The following is an 18,244-nucleotide window of genomic DNA, read 5'->3' as shown; positions in this document are numbered from 1 at the left end:
TTAGGAAGCGTTTGCTTTACCCTGCTTCAGGGGCCGGTCAGTGAGTGGACCGGCAGCTGGACAGACATAAGAGCAAAACAGATGGAGTACGAATTACAGAGATGACGTGTTGTCTTAAGATTTTAAGCCTAGTGTTTTTCCAAAGCATTTACGATTTGAATTTGTAGGTCTGTTGTTGGACCAAGTATGCGAAGCCAAATATCACATTTTTATATTATAAATATAATAAGATATATAAATATATATTATAAGTTTACTCTCTAAATTTATATTTCTTCTCATTATTTCTATTTATGTTACTATTATTTTGTTTTATTATCCTTTTTAACCAATAGCAAGTAATCGAATAGTTATTTGTATTTATATTATCTACAACTTTAGTAACATTAAAATGTACGTTGAAAGACTGGAATACACACTAATAAATGGACGCTACTATCTATCCAATGTAAATGTGACAAAATAGACACTAGTTATTGTAACTTTAAGGAATACATGTTAAAACGGCTCGCTAATGCACGTCGCTGAATAACATCTATCTGGGACGAACGTATGTCCAATATATAATAAATTAATTGGTGTCCGAGACAGTTAATGAGACTGACCTAATGTAACTCATCCAGCGTTTGTCCCACGTGACTGTAGCGAGCGAGGCGTTGCCAAGGGGAAGTGACGTCACGGCGCTCCGTTCGTTCGTGCTCACCACAGGAGATACGGGGCCTGTGACAGTCTCTGCGACGGGGGTCCGCTGTTAAAATCCACCTCCATCTTCTTTATCCTTGGGGATAACGATGACCAAACCGACAAGAGCATAATCTACAGACTCTAAGCTTTCGCCTGATCACAATATTGTGATATTTCGGACTTTAATATATTAGAAAAGGAATGGTGAAAAGTGAACTCCGTCGGAAGAATCCGAATTCTCCTCAGGGATTGGGGGTTGGGGTCGCATAAAGATATATAGGATCGCAGCAGTTAAATAACGCGTAAAAATATTAACGCAAACACGAATTTGAAGGCCGGCTGTATCTGGTTTTTATAGAAATTAGCTGAAATACAAACCAGGGACTCGTTCGAGAGACACCAATAAACAGCGATGGAGCTACGAGTTGGAAACAGATACAGACTGGGTCGAAAAATTGGAAGTGGATCATTTGGAGACATTTATCTCGGTAAGAATAAACTTAAACACACGTATACACTCTTGCCATAAAGCTGTCAATAATATAACACGGCTAACAAGTTGTATTGTTTCATATATCTGTCAGCTGTAACTGTCAGTGGCGTTTTTCCAAAGATTGACTCGTTATAGTCCGCTTATGAGGTCCGTTTCTCAGTTTATATGGAATATATGTTTTATAACCAAGACCAGAACGTTTTTCAGACCACAAGTGGTTTATAGAAGTTGCAGAGTATATAAACTTTACGTCCCGTTTGGTACAACACTCCAGGAGGTCATACGTGACCATAAAAATGTACTTCTGACATTAGACTCAGATGTCAGTGACATACGATATAATACAACACTTGCTGTAAATTGAGGTGTACTTTCACTGAAACTGCGAACAGGAGTTTTAAAACAGGTCCTGCCTTGTGTTTAACTTTGACTGAATCTTACCTGTCCATACAGGTTTCACTGAAAGCGTGAACCACCCAAAAGGCCAAACCTGGCATATTGAATCACCCTATCACGGACATTCAACCAAGCCTGGCTGATGCTTTTGCAGGCTCATGATTCATGTAGTCTTATTTCTCTGATCACAGGGTCATGATGCCTTTTGGGGAAACAATTTTGATTGATGAAGCTGTCATGAAGCAGCACAGGCAGGAACCAGAAGAACTCTTTATTTACATGTTAGATGGCCTTCATGGTTGAGAGCATCCGTATCACACCAGGATGTTGTTGATGATTTGAGTATCTATGGTTGATATTTAGAGATTGTATTGATGGCTATAGAGAGCCATTGTTTTGTATTGCAATACAGAGCACCAAAGTAGGTCATTGTTTTTCTTTTATACTCTTAATAGGCATAGCAAGTTTATAACAGGCTTTTTAATTACTTCAGAGTCTAGCGTTACTACTTTTAGTACTCTTAACCACCTTAGCATTTCATTTTCGACTCAAAGACTGTGATTAAATGTACTTGTGCAGAGCAAGATGAGACGTTCATCTCTTATTCAGGAGGCTTTAAAGGAAGTTTTGCAGCTGCTGGCCTTAATTCTTCTCGCTGTGGACTCCTCATTAACAGGGTTCCTCTCACATGGATTGAAACCTGTGGACAGAATGTTTAATTTAATCAAAGCTCCTCCAAACATCAGGCTCAAATGCAATCAGCTTGCTTTTATTTTGATAGAGAAGCAGTGTTGGCAAGGGGACTTTGATCATCATAGTGTTAAAGTGTGGGGAGACCTTTATCCCGAAGCTTTCTGGCTGAGATGGGATTGTTTCAGTCTGTCTGTGTGTGAGAACAGGGCTTGGTGGGTGTGGTGAGATTGTAAACTCCATCTGCTCAGTTGTGTTTCATAACTACACCCACTCTTTGTTACGTCAACATAATTAAATGCTTTTTGATTAATGCCTAAATGTCAGGTGTGATTCTGAGGCAGTGCTATTGGAAGGTCTTCAGCGCATGACTCTGTGTGAAATTCATTTAAATCATCAGCTATGTCATTAGCATTAGAGACTCAGAAGATCAAACCCAAGCAGGGTTGACTCGTGGCGTCATATTACACCACTTACTGCCCTTACAAATCATCCGACAGTCAGCGTAAATGCAACACCTCTCCCTTTTTCTCAGGATTCCGTAATATTTTCGTCACATGGCATCATGGGAGGCCTCAGGTGTGTGAATCACCCAGGACTGTCCCACTCCTCTACAATTCTGGCTCCTTTCCATCAGCTTTTATGTAACCTCGGAGTGTTTGATTTGGATTAAAGATGTGGTGATGTTTGTAGGTTTGGACAGGATGCCACTTCTGTAACTTCCCTTCATCTTTCGACACCAAAAATGGAGATCTCATTTAGCTATCAAGCTGCAGTTATTATCAGACGTTTGACATCTATTTTTCAAGCCAGTTTCGAGCACATGGCGTTTCATGTCCATACCCAATATGGGCCCATCAAGAGTCAGCTGTTGGATAGGCACTGGTTTTTCTTTTCTTTTTTTTTCTTCTTTTTTTTTTTCGGTGAGTTCTTGCATAACACTGCCGTATTATTGGTTTTCTTTATCATTGCAGTAGAGCTGATCTGTAGCTACAGCAGAACCATGTTGTTTATGTTGTTCATTGGCAGATATAGACTTGGACCTGCTCCCCATTTGAATGTTTTTCTCGTTTGATCTAAATGTAATCATGGGGTACTGACTGTTTGCGCTCTTTGACTAAATGTGTCTAATTTGCTGATTAAGTTGTGAGTAGACCTGATTTGCATGACGTGAGTGTCTTTGCTATCAGCTGAGATGAGCATTATCCTATGCTTGTTTGTTTTTTAAATATCAGCAAAACCAGCAAAACAAGTCCTTGAGTTTCTGTTCAGACAACAGTGGGTAGCAGTTTCAGTTTCAAATCTGGTATTTATTTATTTTTTTGCTAATTGGTTACACATTAAGATTTTGCTGAATGTCCAGAGTACTTTTTATGTAAAAAATTTTTCCCACAAAAAAAGAGCATTCTAAAAGTATTCATATTAGAGCCTGAACGATATGGGTTTTCGGGGGCCGATACCGATATAAGGGAGCTTAAAAAGACCGGTATCGACATATCGGCCGATATCCATTGTGTATATTATAGTACAGTACAAGTCAAAATTTGGACACTTTCCCATTAGTAGAATACAGTATATACATAAACAGAATATATATACATAAGCACATTTTTTGCAGTGATAACTCAAATGTGGTGATCAAACACTTATAATGACGTGACAAAGATATATAATGGAGGCAGGGCATTTAACAATTTAACATTAAACTTTATTATCCAAAATGAGTCTGACATCAGTGCACAGAACAGTAAAGTTGAAGTTTATTACACTTTATTTCAATTCAATTCCATTTAACTTTATTCCGTTTAAGTTTATTTCACTTCGGAACATTCTTTCATGGATTTGCGCTACTGTCTTCACACACAGATGAAACCTACTAGAGAAGTGTGACATAATATACCTTATCATAATATACCTCTCAGGACTGCGAATTTAACCGCCCGTAACTCCCGGACCGCAGGGGCTATCGACGCGGGGGGTGGTCTCATTCGAAAGGGGGCCTTGAGACGTACACTCGATTCGGCGTTCAAGATGGTTCCTCGAGCTGAAGGGTTCCCCCGAATTTGGTGCCGATCCGCCGCACCGTTACGGAGTTATGGCTGTTCAAAGTTTCAGTGGTATTCCGAACACTTAAGCTTTAAAGCGTTTCATCCAGGTCGCCAGTAGCAAACAATGGAGTGTGCTCTGCTGGACAAACTACGTAATTACACCATTTACAAGCATTTTATCTGCTTTTTATGTTCTGTAAAAAAAAAAAATCATATCGGCGGCATATTCGCCGATACCGATATATCTACGACAGGCTCATATTGGCCGATAAAATCGGCAAAACGATATATCGGTCGGGGCTCTAATTCATTTCATATATGACTTGTGCAATATATTCCAAATCTAAACCAATTATATTTCCAATATATTATTCCCTTAGAATCTCCATTACAGCTCTCAGATCTTGTTCACCTTTGCCGTCAGTAACAATGTAGTAGGTTCCTATAAAATTATTAAACAAATACTTTGTTCTCGCAGTTTAACTTTTTTCTGGATTTTGTTTTAATGGTTTAAATAAAAAAGGATAATCAACTGTTCATAATACGTTTTTCTGGATTCTGTATTTTATGATTGAATAATAATGTATTACCATAATGGTGGTAATCAAATTAATGCCTAAAACTAGAACTATTTTATTAATCTTTAAAATGTAATCAAATGAAATTTGAAAAATTATTTTCCTTTTTTCTGGCAAACAAAGTTCTTCACGACAGAGGTTTACTGTTTAGATTAGAGCATGGGGAAAAAAGCAACGACTGACACTGAAAGCACCATGAGTATATGTAGTGGACAAAGCTGTGCCGTTCATTTACACAAAGACACACGGAACATGCAGTATTCTTGCAGTTTAATATTTACAGAGACTAGTCCATATTGCGTTTTGATTCATTGTACAGGCCTATTCTTGATTTATTCATTTGAATTTTGCCAAATTCTGAGACATTCCCTGTTATTTGATAAATTCCCTTTTATGACTGAATTCACAGTTTTCGTCCGTGTTTTCCACATTGCGAGAATCATAGGGCCCTGTAATAGCCAAGATGCTTTGTACCAGTCAGGTCCTTTAAGATAAAGATAAGATAATTCTTAAAAAATAATTAATTTGCATTGACTGTCTTGGAAAAAGGTTTGGATCATTGTATGATGACTGAATTTGCTGAAATTAATGCTTTTGTTCTGCAAGGATGCATTAAATTAATCAAACTTTTGAACAGTAGTGTATGCACAAATTATAAAGGTCAATTAATTATGATCTACAGTCATGTCAGTTTGTTGGCGATTCAGGCTGTGTTCTGACCTCATTCACACTTTTAATGGCTCTGTTCCTTCTCTGGTTCTCGCTCTGCCCTAGGCACAGACATTTCAGTTGGAGAGGAAGTGGCCATCAAACTGGAATGTGTGAAGACAAAGCACCCACAGCTCCACATCGAGAGCAAGATTTACAAGATGATGCAGGGTGGAGGTAATGAGAAAAGGGTTTTGATTCATCTGTAAATAAGGGGTTGAGGGGCTCAATAAATCAATGTAATCAAGGAAGTGATTCATACTTGCCAACAAGCATCTATTGGGTTCCCAGGCTGTGTATTTAGGTGTTTTGTGTGCTCCCTTTGCAGTTGGCATTCCTACTATAAAGTGGTGTGGTGCAGAAGGAGATTATAATGTGATGGTGATGGAGTTGCTCGGCCCCAGTCTGGAGGATCTCTTCAATTTCTGCTCCAGGAAGTTCAGCCTAAAGACTGTCCTGCTTTTGGCTGATCAGATGGTATGATACAAAATCATGTTGACGAGTAAAAAATAGTTTGCTGCAGAAGTACAACTTCTTTTAATGTTTTTATTTTTTGTAAACCTTGCGTTCCTCAGATCAGCCGCATTGAGTACATCCACTCCAAGAACTTCATTCACAGAGATGTGAAGCCTGATAACTTTCTGATGGGCTTGGGAAAGAAAGGCAACCTGGTCTACATCATTGACTTTGGTCTGGCCAAGAAATACCGTGACGCACGAACACACCAGCACATTCCCTATCGTGAGAACAAGAACCTGACGGGCACTGCGCGTTACGCATCCATCAACACACATCTTGGCATTGGTAAAACACAAATTCTTTCCTGTTAGCTTGTAAATTTGACTGTGGCATGTGTGTATATACATGACACATTTCTTGCCATAGACAGTGCTGCTCTGGCAAGGGATGCACGACTGTTGTTAAACTGATTATTATGATTATTCTGGCCCAATGTTTAATCATGGTTATTGTCATATGATTTTTTTTTTTTTTTTTTTATACATTTAATTAAGCCTCGTTCAGACTGTCAGCCCAAATCCGATTTTTGTGCAAATCCGATTGAAATCCGATCATATTTAAATAGTCTGAACGGCAACGAACTACATGAAATCCGATTTGTGCAAATCCGTTTCGAGCTACATTCTTATGTGGTTTGGAATCCAATTCAAATCGCATTTCTAGAAATCCGTTTCAGTCTGAACGGTCAGATCGGATTTAGCGTAGCTTTTTCACATCCTCACGCCACGTAAAACGTAAACACGTCAGACGTTTTTGCAGAAAACATGCTGAACATCTTTGCAGAAACAAGCTTGTGTCGTTGCGAAGTGCAAGTCAAGCGGAAAAAAAACAATATACTGCTAGTATGCATACCTCTTTGTGTTTTGAAAGTAGCGGAGACCAAAAAAAACAAAAACAAAAGTAGCGGAGACAGCATCACGGAATAAAGCCGCACATTCAAGCTTCCTGCGTTTCTGCTGTTGCCTCACACGACAAAATACTACAGCGCAACCGCGACGGTAAGACAACATCTGTGTTGCTGTTACTGTTGTTTTTAGCGTAGTCATAACGCAACGGCATTACCATAGAAACCAATGCACATTCAGTAAAAACGAAGGAGCGCTTATGGACACACAAATCGGATATGAGCAGTTGCGATATGCTGTGTGGACAGTCAGTTATTCAAATCTGATTCCATCCGGATATGCACAAAATCGGATTTGGGCTGACAGTCTGAACGAAGCTTTAGTATTTTAGCACTTTTACATAAGTACAAATATCACCTCATATTTAATTTACCTCATCTAGGTTCCTGGGTGATTGTATCTAACATAACATATATAAATTAACACACTTTCTCTACATTATAAAACCTGGTAAAACAAGAAGCTTCTTTCAAAAGCTAAACATGTGAGATCCCTAACATTAACTCCAACAATTCCAACTTTTTATTAATATTTTTTTATTAAAACGACAAAGAAGTCTTTGTATTGTTGCTATTTAGATTTAGATTTAGATGTTTAGATTTAATTAGTTTGATAGATTTAGTTGTAGCAAATAGCACAAATGGCCATGTGAAGAAACACAGACTGGTTGTATTACTTTCATTTGAGCAGAATATCTCAATATATAGAATAGAGAATATATAGTGAAGAATATATATAATATAAAAAGAATATATAGTGGAGCTCACTAAACTCATAATGTTTACTGGTGTTTTCAGATCACCAGTGTATTTCTTCCTCAGAGAGATTGCATACATTAAGTATTACACTGGACAGAAGATGTATTAATTTAAACAAAAAGCTTTGATATCTGGAAACCCCAAGCATGAAAGCAGGTGGAAAGCTTGTTACAAATGTAAGATAATGCAAATGCCAAAGGACGAAAAAAATACTTTCAAGATAAATAACAAGAGGCCAAATATCACAGATGATTATGCTTAATTAATAAAGAGAAGCAGTAATCGCAATCACAATTAAAATTCGATTTATCATCCAGCCCTAGTGATGGCTGTAGTTAGCGATCATTTAACGAGCTTTCTTGATTCATTTTTCTTTCCCATTTCTCTGCTGGCTCTGTATGACATCAGTGTGTGCTCATGCTCAAGTGGATGCATGTATATTTTTAGCATTTCCCAGAAGAGATTGATTTGTGTATGTGTGTTTGCAGCAATATAAATGCTTATTCATGAATCATATAGTTGCAGTCATCCTTTAATGCTCCATGCAAGCATCTATAATTCTACGTGTCTCTACAGAGCAGTCTCGGCGGGATGACCTGGAGTCTCTTGGTTATGTGCTGATGTACTTCAACTTGGGCTCGCTGCCTTGGCAAGGACTGAAAGCCGCCACCAAGAGACAGAAGTATGAGCGTATCAGTGAAAAGAAGATGTCCACCCCCATTGAAGTTCTCTGCAAGGGCTACCCATGTATGTTCAAGGCCTTGTGTAATTTCTAACATTTTGTAAATGTTAATCAGACTTTATCTTTGAAATAATGCCTACAATCCTGTATTGTAATATGCAACCTATGTTTGTTTTCTGTCCCACAGCTGAATTTGCTACGTACCTCAACTTTTGCCGATCACTGCGATTTGATGACAAGCCAGACTATTCATACTTGAGGCAACTCTTCAGGAATCTGTTCCACAGACAGGGCTTTTCCTATGACTACGTGTTTGACTGGAACATGCTCAAATTTGTAAGTACATATCTGGATGGTTTTCTTTCTTTAGAGTGTGATAAATAAAACTTGTGTTGCTTGTTGTAGTTTGTTCATTAGTGATATCTCAGACTTAAACTGTCATTGATTGGGTATGATTATTGCGGTACAACATTTTGTGTGTAGATGGTGGTTGCATTTCAGAGTTTTTAAATATTACACCACATAAAACCACTTTTGTAATCCTTAATAGGATTAAAGTATTTGTTTGCAGCCATAATTGAAACAGGCAAAATGAAGATCACAGGCAAAGCAACAAAATATCATATCAGTATCATCCAAACATTTTTAAATCATTCGTCTCTATTTCTAGTGTTCGTCACTCACTTGATTGCTTACATTGACTGCAATAATCAGACTTTTGACTATTCTGAATTGAATCTACACATGATTTTCCAGTTATTATAACTTCTAATTGTGAATAAAGGCATTATATTGTAGTTTTAGTAATGAAGAAATGAAGAGCTTTGTGATTTTGGTATATGATTCTTTATTTCGAACCCAAATGTGCATTATAGATATGCACTAACGTTCTAAAGTGTGGGGTTGGCACGATTTTTTTTATTTATTTTTTAATATAATTTTGAAAGATATCTCTTATGCTCACCTGCTGCATTTAATAAAGTCAAAACAGTAATATTGTAAAGTATTACAATTTAAAGTAACTTTTAAAAAAAATTTTTTATGTGTTTTAAATAGTGCTGTCAAATGATTAATCGCATACAAACAATTTTTAAATGTTTTGGTTGCATAATGTGTTCGGTGTATATTTTATGTATATCAATACACACATACAGTATATATTTTTAAAACATTTACATATTTACATGTCTATTTATATTCATATAATTTATTATAAATATATTTAATATATAAACATATTCTTCTGAAGTGTATGTATATATATATATGTGTGTGTGTGTATATATATATATATATATATATATATATATATATATATATATATATATATATATATATATATATATATATATATATATATATATATATATATATATACATACATACATACATACATAAATATACACAGAATACATGTATATTATGTAAAAACTTATATTTTGGATGCAATTAAACATGTGATAGCACTAATTTTAAAATGTAATTTATTACTGTGATGGCAGAGTTGAATTTAAGCAGTCAGTACTCTGTATTTTCAGTGTCACATGATTCTTCAGAAATAATTGTATGTTGATTTGCAACTGAAGTAATATTTCTTATCAATGTTGAAAACAATATTTTAAGCTTAATATTTCTGTTGGTAACCATGATGCTTTTTTTTTTTTTTTTTTTTTTTTTTCAAACAAATGCTGTACTTCTATAAATGTCTTTATGGTCACTTTTACTATGTACTAGAGTATTTGAATCAGTTGTGTCAAGTCACAATTTGCTTCGGTGTTTCATTATGTTGCACTTCTCATTTCTCAGGGCGCCAACCGTACAGCAGAGGAAGCGGAACGTGAGAGGAGAGAGCGAGACGAGCGGATGAGGCACAGCAGGAATCCTGCAGCTCGAGGGATCCCAGCAGCCTCAGGCAGACCCCGCCCCACACAGGACGGAGCTCCTCCCACACCCCTCACCCCCACCTCTCACACAGGTAAACAGTCTGACACTTACCTCTCAGGTACTTGAAACACTGTAAGAAGTCAACTCATGCTTCTCACGATCTCACAGCAAACACATCCTCACCGAGACCAGTCACTGGCATGGAGCGCGAACGGAAGGTCAGCATGCGGCTTCATCGTGGCGCTCCAGTGAACGTGTCATCCTCAGACCTGACGGGGCGACAAGACACCTCCCGCATGTCCACATCACAGGTATAATGCAGACCCTGCTCATCCAAGCCTTAAGCAGAGCAATAATAAATCGCATCACAAAAGTAGCCAGTCTGTATCTGAATGAGCTGTTTTGATATTTACTTACGGATAAAAGAGATTTTACTCTGGAAGAACGAGTAATTTAGCGCCTCTGGCTTTGAATAGTTGCACTAGGAATTGCACTTTTCAGCTATCAACGAGAGGAACGTCTGTACCTCCTCAGCAGACAACGAAACAGCCATTTTTTGGTTATTGAAAGAAAGGTGCGCTCATTCAAAACAGTCGCGTTCGATCCTTCACTGGCTATGCTGCTGATTTAAATCTAGCGGGTCTGTTGTGTCTTGTGCCACAAGTTCAATGACGCAGGCAGTAGTGATTTTCTCCGGCCAATCAGTGATCAGCAGAGTTTACACGTCACGTTTTGGTAACGGTACTGTTCGCTTGAAAGCTCAGCCAAGGTGGTACTAAAAAACGTACCAGGTGCTGTACCCAGTGGAAAACCCCCCAAAAGTGAGCCATACTGAACCGTGCCGTACTATGCAGTGGAAAAGCGCCAATAGAGGCGCGCACTAATGCAGCAAACACGTCTGCAGTGTGAAAGTATTTAAAACTGTCAGAGAATCATTCCAAGCATGAAGCACGACAGTTAGATGCTTAGCGCTGCATCTCATGTCTCCGATGAGAAGAGGAAGAGGTGGTTGATGCTGGTTACTATGATGATTGAAATCGCAAAATGGCCTCAAATGATTAGTAAATAAACTGCAGAATGTTATGGTTTCTAATACGCGCACGGATTGCATGTATTCAAACAGTGCTGCACAAGCTCGCGGCGCCAGGGTTCAAAGTCCAAAGCGCGAGGAACATCTGCGTTAAAACACTGTTACTCGTCATTTGCTCAATAACTTTTTTTTTTTTTTTTTTAATAAAGACACGTGACAATGTGATAAGTGCGACAAACATCTTCCCAAATTCGTAATGAGAATCATTTAAATATCTGCATGCTGTTGCCAACAAAAAGAAGCACGGGTCTGCAGGTTTCTGCCAAAATGAAGTCTAAGAAAAGCAACAACTCGATCAACATTCATAAATGTTAGTATTGTAATTTTACTATTGTTCTGTAAAAAAAAAAAATAAGATGATGATAATAATTACCCTACAACCGCTCTATACATTTATTATAGCATTCACAATAGTGTTCAATTTGGGATCTGTTTTAAAAGAATTCTCATGCCTTATTCAAGAAGGGGGGTCTTAAAAATGGCCAAAAAAATATTATTTTAGCAACTTATTAATTTTAATTTAAATTGTGCTTTGTTGGTATAATGTCTGATAGAATGTTAAAAAATGTTCAGTGTTAAGTAAATATTTTTAAATTGTTGTTTTGTAATTGATTTTTTTATTTTATTTGAAAAGCAGGACAAAACAGTAAAAAGCACATTTTGGCTATTTAATTTATGCAGTGGTGAAAAAAAATTGAAAAATAGGCCTACATGGGGGGACAAAATGCGAAAAACCGTGTTCGGTCTTCGGCCCAGTGTTTCATTTTGTTCGGCTTCGGCCAAGAATTTTCATTTCGGAGCATCCCTACTTATTTCTACACGCATAAATTGTTTACAAAAATAAATACCTGATGAAATATTAGCACATTTTTTATTGCTTGCTGTAATTGACCTTTTGATTCTCATGATCTCTATTAGAGTTTCTGACTGGTGACATTTAACTTAAAATTCAATCTGCTTATTAAATAGTTGAAAAGCCTTTTCTAGGAACCTGTTGACCTAACGTTTGTGTTTCTGGGAAAAGTCATTTCAGCAGCATATTTTTTTTTTCAATATGACAGACAGTAGGCATTGTATGATTATGAGTTGGTGTCAGCAGTGTGTCAGTGCACATGTGATTGTGTTGTGGGGGCGGAAGGCTGTAATGTTCTCTCTTTTCACCCCAGAATAGCATTCCCTTCGATCACCACGGCAAGTAGTTGATCGTCACATCCTTGTGTGAAGGCAGGTGCACCAGGTGAGTTTGATTAGCTTGTGTTAACTGCACATTGCTTTGTTTTCTACCAACTGGGTGAATTTTATGTGAACAGTCATATATATAAAAATAAAGCTTCTGAAAGGGGATTTTGCATCTCTAAATAGTTCTTTAAAAAAAAAAAAACTTTCTCTTAGTGTGAAGATCATTTTAATAATCTGGAGAGCCTTTTAGTACAAAAAAAAAATGCAGAGGAAGTGTTCCATGGATATTAAAGGTTCTTCCTGGAATTATAGATGATGGAATTATAAAGATGGAATTATATATTTTTCTAGTGCATTTCAAAATAAAAGCAAGTTTCACAATCTTTAAGATGTTAAGACTAAAGGTCATTGCACACACAGTCCGAAAATACGTAAAGAAATAAATACGACCTCACGTTATGTCAATCACGTTTACACACTGCCTCCGAAAGTTTCGTCCATTATAAAAAAAAAAATTGGATCGGGTTCGATTTTTTTTTTTTTCCCCCATTTTTCGCATCCGTAGCAAGCATTTTGAGAGGTGCAAGTGAACAGCAAAATCCAGCATGGCGGTTGTCAAGTTCATCCACTTCGTCTCGCAGCAAAAAGCACCGTAAACATCCTTGCACACTGAGTTCACAGAAATTAGTGGTCGTCTTTTTAATATTTGGCTCTAGTATCGCTAGCAAAGCATCAAACTGAGCCACTGACATCCTCAAGTAAACTTTGAATCGCTCGGGATAATCCCGCTGCTCCTGAGGGGGAACTCTCCATCCTCTCCATATGTCAGTATTGGATGGACCCAATATTTCCTCTTTTTCTCAAAGCAGATAGAAGACGACAAAATCATCCTCACTGCTTGAAGACTCCATTTAGTGCGGTTTTGCAAAAAATTTTTGCAAAAAACGGATAAATGAATACGCATCGGACTCAGTGTGCAAGGTTTCTGTGCGTTACAAATTTATAGGACAACAAATACGAAAAAATGCATATGAAAATTTCAGACTCTGTGTGCAGAGACCTTAAGACTTTTCTTCGTGCATTGTGCTTTTTCATTGTGATTTTTCATTAATTGACATTTAAATGCTCCTCCCCAGTTACCAATTATCTATTATAATGTATGAAAGTTTCATTTTCTTTATTGTAGTATAAACTGAGAATTGTATTTGTTAAAGTTATGTGGTAAAGAATTTGGTGCTCAAGAAAAAAAAATTATTCTGAATGTTAAAAACAGTGGAAACTGTTTTTGTTTTTTGTTTTTTTCAAAATATAAATCCTTTGTAATGATGTGGAAGTCTTTACTGTCACTTTTAATCAATTTAATGTGTCCTTGCTAAAGTGTTGATTTTATAAAAAACAAAACACAAACAAAAAACAGAATGCCCACCCAATATGCACACACATTTGATTACTAATATTAAAACCATTTTTTATATCTTAATTTTGGCTTAAAATATGACCCAGACAGTTTTTTGAGATTCATTCTGTTATAAAATACATCATTCTTAAAGTCTTTTAAAAAGACTCTTTTGGTCTGTGGCAGTTGTCATTTATTAGGTCTCTTTCTCTTGTTGCTGTTTACAGATTGTCTCCATGTCCCAGAAGCCTCCACTTTGCAATATGGAGCACGATGGGCAACCTAACTACACACGGCTGATTGACAGCTCTCCACCATCAGCTAATAGATAGGGCATCAGTCTCTTTCTTCTATTGACCAAACCAAAATGGTGTAGAACCAACCTGACCTCTTTGCTTACAGGCTCTCTCTCCTCTTCTTCTTCTCATATTTTCTCCCCCACACTCTTTAAATGTTCTCGTGGACGAGAGCTACAGCCTGTTGCGAATTCACACCAGTGGGTTTACCAATCAGAGACTGGATCAGCCAGCCACACCATTGTCATCTCCTGCGTCCTTCCTTCACAGTTCCGCTCTTACACATTCAGTGCTGCACAACTTTCTCTGGTTCAGGATCCTTGCGATTGAGGCTAATGTATCGTCTCTGTGGTTTAAATGGGTCTTTTTGTTTCTTTGTATACTGAATTTTCTTTTGTATTTTAACCTGGGCAGCAGACGAGTCCGTCTGATGGCGTTATGGGTTTACTTAAAGTTTTTTTTTTTTTTTTTTTTATTTACTCAGTGTATTTATTTTTTAATATACATTTTAATAACCCTCTGTAGCTGGTGAGGTTCCTTTCCCAAGGTGAAGCTGGTGGTATAGAGTGGACTGACCACAAAGGGGCCAAAATCTCAGCATACATCGCTCATGGCATACTGACTCCACAGCGTGGTTTTCACTCGTACACGTCCTCACAGAGGGACCCTGTGAACCTCGCCTGTTTGTCTGCTATATTGATCTCTTTAACTGTACAATACTGCCACCCCCATTATTGTGTCTCTTCTGTTTCTAAGCTGTGAAATAACTGTAAAATAATCGTGTAAATGTTTCCATGCAACTCTTTAGAAAGACTATGAAATGACCGCAGATGGTTTGAGTCTGAAATTTATCACCTGTTATTTTTATCCACTCTTTCATAAAGCCACAACAATGAAGTGCCAGATTTTGGGGGTTTCGAGCATTCTGAACTTGAACTTTGACTCTTGAGGGTGTTGTTTTGACTCATGGAGCTCATACTTAGAACTGCTACATGTGTCGTCTTCTGAGAAGGTTGTTTATGCTTTTCTGTAAGTTTGTGTTCTGATGGTTCAGATGGCGTTTTGGAAGTGAAAAATCATTTGTTGGAGATAACAATCGTCTTTGCAAAGGTTGAAAGAATGAAAACAAATCAAAGTCTTGCTCTGATGTTTAGTGATTTAAAAAAAATAATAATTTCCCCTTTTACAAAATATTCCAGCACTGATGTGGCTTTTCTAATGCACCTTCAAAGCTGGTCTGGTCATCTTGTTCCCCTGTCGTCTGTAGGGGACATTGGCAACTTCCTGGGTAAAAGTTTTCGTCTGATTCTCCCCCATTTTGAAGCCCATGGTTGCTATGGGCTCCACATACTTTTGTGGAAGTCATGCCAATTTGTCATCCTGTAAGAATTTGTATTACCACCGTATTTGTGTATTTTAAACAGTGTAAATAAATGAATTACTTGTACTTGTTTGTGGTTGCATTTTTTTTTTTTTTTTTAATCCGTAAATAATTAGTGGGGCAAGTTGTTTTGTGCTGTCGTCATAAAATTAAAATTGTGCATATTTTTGCTTATCCACCATTAAGATTTTATTACTTTTGAAAACAGGTCCTGTTTTCTAGAAAGCACTGGGCTTTGTAGTTCATGCCAGTATCGCAGTTACTGCCATTGATACCTTAGGCAGTATAGTAACCCACTATTCTTGTCACTGTGAATTTCTCATGATCGTGTTCTTCAGGAGGCTTTGAGCTTTATCTTACTCTATGCTCAACCCATCCTACTGCCTTTTTCTTTCTAGCTACAATCTACCATCTATTTTTCTTGCTCCTCTTGTCACATGCATCTATAATCTATTTTTTGCCTTGTATGCGTCGAATACCATAGTTGCACTGAAACATCCAAAATTGCTTTGGGTGTCAGTATATATATGTACTATGTCTTTTTGCTCTGCTTAAGTCTGAGAAACATCTTGTACTTTAACCATGTTTCGGTTTCAGCTTACTTGGCTTAACATTGTTCATTTTATTAAAGCAAGTTTTTATTAAGTTTAAGTTCATTAAAGCGAGATTTAAACTCCACAGCATGGGTAGATATTTAAGAGCAGGATTGATCACCTTGCTGGTTTACCTCACTGTTTCAGATGAGCCGCTGCTTAAGGTGCATTTACAGAAGGACACCAGCTGGACTGAACTGAAAATACTGCGCTAATAGGATCTGGACTATGTCTTACTGTCTTGGAGTAAACACTGTGGTCATTTACAATTTTCACTGCCTTTTTACTAGCTACCATAATTTCAGGGCAAATCAGTTCACTCAGTAACTTAAAGCATAGTTGAATACTAGTAAAGTGGGCAACTGAATCAAGCTTGAAGTTAAAAAAAAAAAAATGATGAGTCAAGGTCCAGTGGAGAGGGAAGGATATTTATTTCTAAAATGATTCACAAATTCTGTACGGCTACAAGACTTAAGGCACAACCAAAAACAGCTCAAGTTTCTTTAGAACGTAGTAAAAGAGGGTCTACTACTCACACAGTGCTGGTGAAAAAACAAGACGAGGTAAAGTTTTCAAGGGTTTTATCCACACCGCATTTTTCATAAATCTTATAGTACCATTTGGTTTTCCAAAAAAAAAAAAAAAAAGTCAAATGTTGATTGAACTGAAAATAGATGTTACATAACCAACATATCACAAGTATAAACTGTGGCCCTCTCGTGATTGATGCAGTTGATCTGAAAACACTGACATTTAAAATACAAATAAATATAAAGTGGAGCTGCCAACTGACATCAACACTTTAATATAAATACTGAATCTATACAAGAAAGTTAAAATTAACAAAATTGCAAAAACCAAACACTATAAAAATATGTAACAGAGCTTTGTCCTCCAATAATATGTACTTTGAAACATAATACAAGCATGTCTGAACTCCGTACATTCTTCAAGAATGGGTCCAATTTAAAAAGACTAACTAAGATCCTCATTTGTATGTCATACATTTCAATTTGTCTCTCCCAGGACCAGTTTAAAATGTTACAGTAGATGACAACAGATACTACAAACCTACATTAGTAAACACTGAATGCCACAAAGAAGCAAGCTGGTAATATTCAGTATAATGCTGGTGACCTGCTCTGATGTGGAGTGTTTACTGGCCAAAAATCTGGTGCCACAGTATAAATCGATTCTATTTTTGTAACAAGAACCTTTTGAGAACATATCCTGACATGTCTGCTAGCATACAAGGCAGTGGTCGGCCTAAAAATGGCTGAATCAGAACTGCAGAGCAGGTCTAAAAGTGGTCCTCTGCAACCACACTTGAAGCATACAAAAAGCATACACCACAACATCAAACGCACGTCCGTGAGTCCTACAAGGGAAGCTCTGTCATACCTATTCTAGTATCTTCATAGAGAGGATTCAGGTTCTACAACCACACCGTTTGGTTCAGTCACATTTTTGGACGCGTTCTCCACCTCTATCGAGTTCAACCCTATGCTTTCAGGCTCTTCAATCTTTTTATCATCAGATTTTGTCGGTCCTTCCTGTTCGATGGCTTGCTTCTTCCCATTTTCACCACCTCCGTTGTCTTGGTCATCCTTTGGTGCTTTGTTGAGCTCCTCCATCTCGGTCTCAGTAATGGCCATCTCCATCTTGGCTGGAGGGTCAGGCTGTTGGGGATTCCTTTTGATGAAGAGCATGTTGCAGATGGCAAGCACAAGGGCTGCGAGGACCACCTCACACCCGGCCAGCAGGAAGACGAACATGTAATTCTTTGTAGCATCCAGAAGACGACCTGTGAAACAAAACAAGAGAAGTATGATAAACTGCCCACATGGATTGGCCAATTTTTGACCATTTGCAAAGAGAATGTGGTTTTCTTTGGTAGGTAATCTAAAAGACTAGAGGAGATACTTTGGTCATGTAAATGTATGTTTTAGTTGATTCATTGCTTA

At 37.4% G+C, this 18,244-nt stretch overlaps 2 protein-coding genes across 3 annotated transcripts in view; one reads left to right on the top strand and one right to left on the bottom strand.

Annotated features, from left to right (window-relative positions):
- Nucleotides 1-623: 623 nt before the first annotated feature.
- Nucleotides 624-15,753, top strand: csnk1db (casein kinase 1, delta b). The gene is made up of 10 exons (XM_058794589.1): nucleotides 624-1,172; nucleotides 5,664-5,774; nucleotides 5,926-6,074; nucleotides 6,173-6,401; nucleotides 8,356-8,526; nucleotides 8,649-8,797; nucleotides 10,268-10,436; nucleotides 10,514-10,656; nucleotides 12,602-12,672; nucleotides 14,238-15,753. Exons 1-9 carry the CDS (start codon nucleotides 1,097-1,099, stop codon nucleotides 12,632-12,634), a joined length of 1,230 nt encoding a protein of 409 aa, XP_058650572.1. The 5' UTR covers nucleotides 624-1,096; the 3' UTR covers nucleotides 12,635-12,672; nucleotides 14,238-15,753.
- Nucleotides 14,761-18,244, bottom strand: part of slc16a3b (solute carrier family 16 member 3b) — a 7,937-nt gene continuing 4,453 nt past the window's right edge. For both annotated transcript variants that reach the window (XM_058794587.1, XM_058794588.1), the window contains exon 5: nucleotides 14,761-18,084. In XM_058794587.1, the coding sequence (XP_058650570.1) occupies nucleotides 17,696-18,084 (389 nt within the window). In that variant the 3' untranslated portion in view covers nucleotides 14,761-17,695. The remainder of the gene's footprint in view (nucleotides 18,085-18,244) is intronic.

The sequence above is a fragment of the Onychostoma macrolepis genome, chromosome 12 (assembly GCF_012432095.1).
Source record: "Onychostoma macrolepis isolate SWU-2019 chromosome 12, ASM1243209v1, whole genome shotgun sequence".
NCBI classification, from domain to species: Eukaryota; Metazoa; Chordata; class Actinopteri; order Cypriniformes; family Cyprinidae; genus Onychostoma; species Onychostoma macrolepis.
Note: the sequence above shows the minus strand (reverse complement) of the source record. Positions and strands in the feature narration are given on the sequence as shown.

Bases quoted from the DNA above. Each gene is read 5' to 3' on its own strand.
- csnk1db (XM_058794589.1), top strand. From the start codon at position 1,097: ATGGAGCTACGAGTTGGAAACAGATACAGACTGGGTCGAAAAATTGGA. The intron at 6,075-6,172 runs GTATGATACAAA...TGCGTTCCTCAG, and splicing joins TGCTTTTGGCTGATCAGATG to ATCAGCCGCATTGAGTACAT. The intron at 8,798-10,267 runs GTAAGTACATAT...CTCATTTCTCAG, and splicing joins ACTGGAACATGCTCAAATTT to GGCGCCAACCGTACAGCAGA.